At 34.6% G+C, this 7,500-nt stretch overlaps 1 protein-coding gene across 9 annotated transcripts in view; it reads right to left on the bottom strand.

The window, feature by feature from the left end:
* LOC122633412 (NAD(+) hydrolase sarm1) overlaps window positions 1-7,500 on the bottom strand; it is an 84,298-nt gene that overhangs the window by 19,171 nt on the left and 57,627 nt on the right. For 2 of the 9 annotated variants that reach the window (XM_043821249.1, XM_043821242.1), the window contains exon 1: window positions 5,621-5,933. The exons of 4 other annotated variants lie outside the window; for them this stretch is intronic. In XM_043821249.1, coding sequence (XP_043677184.1) covers window positions 5,621-5,719 — 99 coding nt within the window. In that variant the 5' untranslated portion in view covers window positions 5,720-5,933. Of the gene's footprint in view, window positions 1-5,620; window positions 5,935-7,500 lie in introns of those variants that run through there. 3 more of the 9 variants (XR_006328108.1, XM_043821244.1, XM_043821243.1) reach the window with 3 other exon arrangements.

Consider the following 7,500-nt stretch of genomic DNA (forward strand, 5'->3'; position numbering starts at 1 on the left):
AGAGAGAGAGAGAGAGAGAGAGAGAGAGAGAGAGTGAGTGATTGTTTTCGTTTTTTATACGACATAAAGAGTCCTTTCGATCGACCTACATTTTTTATTTATTCCTGCAGTATATTTTCTTAGTATTCTTTTTGATTTAAAATAATCGAAAATATGTACGATGTTTACGGGTGAAGAAAAAAATGTTGTGGCGAGGGAAGAAAGGTGAATCAAAGAGATGTTTTTTTAAAGAGCCAGATTGCCGTAGAAGCAACGCGTCGTATATCATTTTTCTTTTATAAAAAGGAGCGACCAGCTGACTGGGCAAAGGGAAAGAAGGGATAAAGATTGGAATGTGGTCTAACAAGGTGTCTAAGAAAACGACGGTTCTCGCTCGAATGTTGTGGAATTTTGGCGAAAGCATACCGGGTGTCCTCGAAAACGTGTACACGTGTCTTTCTCATGGAATAGAACGAAAGAGAAAGAGAGAGGGTTAGACAGACAGAGAGAGAGAGAGAGAGAGAGAGAGAGAGAGAGAGAGAGAGAGAGAGAAAGAGAGAGAGAAAGAGAGAGAGAAAGGAGACACGAAAAGTGGGAGCGTGAGAGGAACGAACGCGGGATTTCCAGTCGTGCGAGATACGTACGAGAGAAGGGATGAGTGAGGGGTAGGGAGGTTTCAAGAAAAAGAGGGGAACTGAGAAATACGAATGTGTCGGGGAGAAAAAAAGGAACTCCCTTAATGGGTCAGCGACGTTTTAATAAAATAAATCTCACAGTATTGTACGTAATGATTCTCACCTTGGATTCTCGTATTTAACGAAAAGAACAAATCGAGAAATTCTATAAAATAAAATCGTGGATAAAATTGATTTTACTCTCGAGTTTATTATCAAGACAAATATTTCAATCGTCGGAATAATTCGTGCGTTCGATTCAAAAAAAAAAAAAAAAAAAAGAAAAAAAGAAAAAAAAAAAGAATGAATGAAAGGGTAGAGAAATAAAAAAGAATGCAAAACTTGGATTTTATCGTACCTGTCGAATTAATTTTCGTTTGAATATTGAATGAGATAGGTGTCCATTGAATGAGAAAAGAATAGAAAAATGAAAGGAAAGAAAAATTGAAAAGATTGAAACTTCAACTCGAGCCGGATGAGAAATTTCGTTCTTCACGATTTCTAAAGGTTTTTCATTTTGAAAAGATCTGAAAGATCACAGTTATCACTTGGTAATTTAATCGGAGTCTTGGACGTATCAAGGGTCTATGTCGCCGAGAGCATTGGCAGACAGCTGTAGGCGGTCTTGTGCTGTTGCCAGACACAAAGAGGCGATTCGGAGACGTCTCTTCGTGACACTATCGGTATGTGTTAGTGAGTAAGTACGTGTACGATCGTGTTTTTGAGTTTCTTCACGAAGACCTATATATAATAAAATCTCTCTCTGTCTCTCTCTCTCTTTCTCACTATCTTTTACATGTTATCTTTCAAACCAGATTTCGATTGGCCTCGAATAATCTCTTCGTATGTATATATATAATACATATGTATATATATATATATATATATATATATATATATTTATTCTTCGATAATTAACGTCAATCATCATCGACTAACGTTTACAGTTAATAATCACGTCTATACTATTTTTCATTTTAACGAAACGTGCATAATCTCGACGAATTAAATATTAAATTAAAAACAAATCTCCCTACCGAATATTATATCGCGAATGTTATCATACTTGAAACGTATTTCCATGTTATAATAATACATTTAATGTGTATAACCAAGCACATGCGATATATATATATATATATATATATATATATATATATTATATACGCATGCGTGTAAGTACGTATGTACCTATAGCATGCTTTAACAGCTCACAGAGAACAAAGGGATCTTCTGTGGAGTACCCAAAGAGAACGTGCGCTCGTACAAGTTCCTACGGTTTATGTGCATGCATGCACGCACGCATACAAACGCATATAAACGCAAATACCACACATTCAAAAGAGACCTACTGGAACGACCACGACGACCACGACGACGACGACGACGACGACAGGGAATTCCACGGCATTTCGAAGTTGTAACTGTGTTCGATAAGCTTCGAAAAATGTTCTCTTTCTCTCTCAATCTCTCTTTCTTTCTCTCTTGTAAAATCACCTATTATGTTACAGGATCTACCCGTTCATTTCATTTAATCGGATAATCGTCAAACAGCCTAGCCATTCCTCCATTGCTATTTTTATTATCGTATTTCGCAATAAAAATTCCGAATGATTCAATCGTCATTTAATTCGATTATTCTGGTGCAACGAAGTAAACATGTCATTGCATAAGTACATCCGATCTTATCCACTAATCATTAATATGTCACAAATTTATATTTTATATATATATATATATATATATATATATATATATATAAATTAAATCAAATGTATCACGTGTATCGGTATTATTCGTTTGAATATTTAAACCTCCAAATAAGTTTTATAATTACGAACAAATATTTACCGATTGAATCGATCGATCGATCTTCCAAGCTTAATATAAACCAAGGAGACTCTTGTAAAAGTATTGATCAGACGGATTACGCAACGATCGAAGAGGACAAACCAGCTTATTAAGAAAACCGGTACACGTAAGAATTCAACCAATGACTTTAGATTTTACGTCGAAGGAACGAACGAATATACGAACGAAGGAACGAATGAACACGAAGGAACGAAGGAACATTTGCTTCCTAGAACACCGGGGACAGAAGCCAAAGTATCGAGCACTCTACCGAGAAATGCTTGTTAACCTGTTTGCAACATTTCAAAAACCGCTTGCGTCAGACCGTACGAATAGAATCCCGAAGCATCTCTTCTTTTAAAATCATCCCGCGAACTCATCAACCCGTTTCGTGGATTTACAAAGAATAAGTGTGTATCTCTATGTGCGTGTGTATACGTGTGTGTGTGTTTACGTAGAATACTCGTTTGAAAAGCCCGCCAATTTCCGTTCTACAAAGTGTCTTTCAACAAAGAAGATTTAATATTTTCTTTCCGTTTCGCATAAACGATTACTTAATAAATTTTTTACTGTGTTAGTGTATATTACAGTTTCAAGATAAAAAAAAAAAAGAAAAATAAAAAAGATCGTAATGATATATTTAATATTTGTAAATTTTGAAAAGCGCGTCTCTGATGGTGCTGTATCGATACTCGAATATTAAAATTGACAATGTTCCGAGTGATCTGGAGATTTATAATGTTCCAATGATCGATCGTTCGTTCGTTCGTCCATTCGATCATGAATCAACGAAATAATATTTCTATGCAACAAATGAAAAAAAATAAATAAATAAAAAAGAAGAAAGTATGAAACGAATAACGTGTCTCCAACTATGATGATGATAATAATAATAATAATAATAATAATAATAATAATAATAGCCTAAAACCAGTTTCTAAATCAAGGCCAATTGTATTAGAGGAAAGAAATAAACAAGATATTGAGGCTACTTAATCGAAATCTCGTATTACCATAATCCCTCTTCGAGGATGAAGATCGAAGGTTTGTAGAATTAACCAGAACGTTTTACAAAGCGATCTGTTTCTATTCAAGTTATTTTAAATAGATAAATAGATAAAGAAAGAGAGAGAAAGACAGCAAAACAAAATGGAAGCTGTTTTCATGATGCTATCAAAATCTGATCGATCAAAAGAAATTCCAAACTTGAGAGATTGAAATTCTCGCAAAAGAAATGATCGATTGTTAGACTCGTACGAGTGTTATAAGTCATCAAAACAATCAACAATGATTACTCATAGTTGTGAGTTAGAAGAAGAAGATGAAGAAGTAAAATAGAAGAAGAAGAAGAAGAAGTAGAGAGAGAGAGAAAGAGAGAGAAAGAGAGAGGGAGAAAGAAAACCTGACCTAGTCAGTGATACATACATACATATATATAGTATATATGTATATATAGTACGTATTTGTATTTGTGTATGTTATGTGTAAAAGCATCATCTCTCTCTCTCTCTCTCTCTCTCTCTCTCTCTCTCTCTCTCTCTCTCTCTTTCTCTCTCTTAGAAGAGTAAGCGCTATGACCAGGATTTGATCTCTCTTTCTCTCTCTCTTTCCAGACAGCAAGAGACGAGAGGTCAACATACATCGTCGACGGCACACGGCGCATCGGCGTCGTTTTAACCCGATGATGTCACGTCGTTGTAACGGATCGTGACGTGGTGTCTTGATTGCTCGTCAGATATTACAAGTGCGAATCTCGTTTGCGAGAGCCGAACGATGACGCATAGTGGTCGCGAGTTTGTGACGTTTTCACGATTAGATCGCACATATGAGAGAACGAACTTCAGTGGTTCTCATCGAATCAACCATGTGTTTTTCTCTTATTTATTTCGACGCTTATCGATGTCCATAGGATGCAATCGAACGTTTACAAGTTGAGGATAACTGATATTATATCGTCGATTATCCGATAGGCGAATGAATCTTCGCTTTTCTTTTTGTTTTGATTTTTTTTTTTTATTTCATTATTATTATTGTTATTGTTGTTGTTGTTGTTGTTATTATTATTATTACTGCAACAGCTCATAACATAGTAGAAGATATTTTACGCAATGGAATATCTCAATTATCATACTCGCATGACATTTATAATAAATGTCATATGTTCATTACGTTATGTGAAAATTTGAACTGGATAATGATCTCTACTCTATGGATTATCTAAGGAATTGAACCTAACCTTCCTCTTCCTCCCTCTGCACCCTCCCCCGACTTGAAATATTCATGAATCTTTTATACTTCGCCGGGAGACTACAAAATGGTACACGTTTAATATTATCCTATGTTCGATTCGCAATAGTCACGTTCCGATGATCCATTGGCATACCGACGAGAAATAATGAATATTCAATGTTCACTGTTATATCGAACTATAAAATTAGGAGATTTTTAATTCGATAAGGATCATTCCTTTTTTGCTCTTTTGCTTTCTTATTTTCATTATTTGTAATCTCTTCTATCTACCCTTCCACCCCCCCCTAATCTCCCTCTCTTAGTCCGATTCTCATACCTTTAACTTATCCCTCTTGAAGTAAACTCTTGTTAAAGTGGATTCCGTTTTGTTATCTCGGCGTATCGGTTTTCTTTCTTTTAACACCTACTCGAATAATTACAGTATGATGTCACGTTGAATATTGTCTCTTAGAGCGTATTACGAGAAGTGTGTAGCGTGTGTTGTTCTGTACAAAAAAAAAAAAAAAGGAAAAAAAAAAGAAAAAAAAGAAAGAAAGAAAGAAAGAAAAGGAAGAAGAAAAAAGTTATTTAATTGCTCTATAATGATTTCTACGATCGTCGTACGATGTGCGTAATAAACGAGCAGGTTCTTGGTTATCGATAGTTTTATTCGTATCGTCGAGAAAATTTTCTTCTTCTACGTCTCTTCGACGTGAAATTCTTGTTGTTTTTGTTCGACAAAACACAGAAGAGAAGCTTTTTAAATGCGACGGTGTACAAAACAAGGGACAAGAAAGAAGAACAAAAAATAACAAAAAATAATATACATATATAAAAAAAAAAAATAGAAAAAATAAAAGAAATTCGGGAAATTTACTGCAACTTACGGATTTCAAGAAGGCACCCCTACTGTTCTTGTAGACCGAACTCGGTTGAGACTTGCTTCCATGCTTATGCAGCATGTTTAATCCTCGGTCGACGCTCATTCATAAAAATCGTACGGTCTTTGTAGACCGCCTGAGGATTTCCCTCTCCGTATCTTCGATTCACTTCCTCGAAAGTGTCACACAGTTCGCACAGCTGTGAGTGAAAATTGACATGTATACGCGTACGCGTGCACCCGTGTTTTCTTTTGACCTAAATTTTCGTCGATCGATAAAAAGAAACGCGTCAATCGATTAAACATTATTTTTGACATTCGTCGATCCTTCTTAACCGTTGCACGTTAAATAAAAAAAAAAAGAAAAAAAAACAGAGAGAGAGAGAGAGAGAGAGAGAGAGAGAGAGAGAGAGAGAGAGAGAAGGAAACAGGAAAAGGAACGAACGAAAAAGAAAAAAACAAAAGGGAAAAGAAAAAAATATATATATATATATATATATATATATATATATTAAAACACAATTTCGAATTTGAATATTTTGTGAGAAAACGTCAAAGATTTCTCTCAACGTTTTCTTCTTATCATCTTCTTCGTATTATCAATCTTAAATATAATTGATAAGAAAGCTCCTTATCTATCGCGAGTTCCGGTTTAACTAGTTAACTATATATTATCACAAACGCTCGATAGTAAGTAAGTGAGATGATACTCTTCTTTTTCTTCGATCTAAGTATCGCGAAGATATCGGATTTGTTTTATTGCCGGCGAAGGAACGCAAGAAGTGTTGACCAACAGATCGAGCAAGGTCGATGATATCGTGTCTGGCTTACAACAATACCGTGAACGTAACAGCTGTTAAAATATTCCCGCCAATTCGTCGAGACGCGCATGCTTCAAACGCGTGAACAATGCTCGTTTGAAAAAAAAAAAAAAAAAAAAAGAAGAAGAAGATACTGAATAATTAATTGCATCGAAACAATGTGGCCTAATCTTTAAGCATTAATAATAATAATAATAATAATAATAATAATAATAATAATAATAATAATAATAATAATAATAATAACAACGACATAAAGACGATCACGACGATCATTAAATAATGAAAACTTTATATAAATATTAATTGGAAATGAAATATTTTTGTAGAAAGAATTATAAATAACGAACGATTTCATTTCGACGAATCAAAATACTTCTCATACCGATTTATCAAGAAATTTCTTATTAGCAATATCTTCTCTGATAATAAACTTCACAGAAAAGATTTCGGTATCTGTCTTGAAACATTATTTACAATGCTGATAGGAAGGAGGGCACGGCAATACGAATATTTCATCTCGAATTCGTTGAAAAATCAATCGACGTGTTGCGATTCGATCAATGAAAATGGAAAAAATGTAAGAAGAATAAGAAAAAGAAAAAGAAGGAGAGAAGAAAAAAGAATACAAAATAAAAAAAAAAAAAGGGGGATAGAAACATTCATTTCCTTCCGGAAATCACGTATCGAGTCTCCGTAAACGGACTCCATGCATGTTCGTCGCACGTGCATCGAGTTACTGCATGCTCGCTTGGACGATCAACGCGATTGTTATTTACATGCTCGTTTGACGTATAACACAATTCACATACACACGTCCATCGGGTTTTGATTCCATATTGGCGCGTGTTTGAGAAAAATGAAAGAAAAAAAGAAAATAAAAAAATAAAGAAAAAGAAAGAAAGAAAGAAAATGAAGTAGAAAAAAAAAAGAGACAACAACAAAAAAAAAATACGGCGAAGGATCGAAGAAATTTATTAGCGTGAAAATTAACGCGAAGAACAATTCTCATCGACGAACTCTTTCTCCCTTTTTCTTCCTCCTCCTCTGCTTCTTTCCAATTCTT

This window comes from Vespula pensylvanica, chromosome 12, assembly GCF_014466175.1.
Source record: "Vespula pensylvanica isolate Volc-1 chromosome 12, ASM1446617v1, whole genome shotgun sequence".
In the NCBI taxonomy this organism is placed as follows: domain Eukaryota; kingdom Metazoa; phylum Arthropoda; class Insecta; order Hymenoptera; family Vespidae; genus Vespula; species Vespula pensylvanica.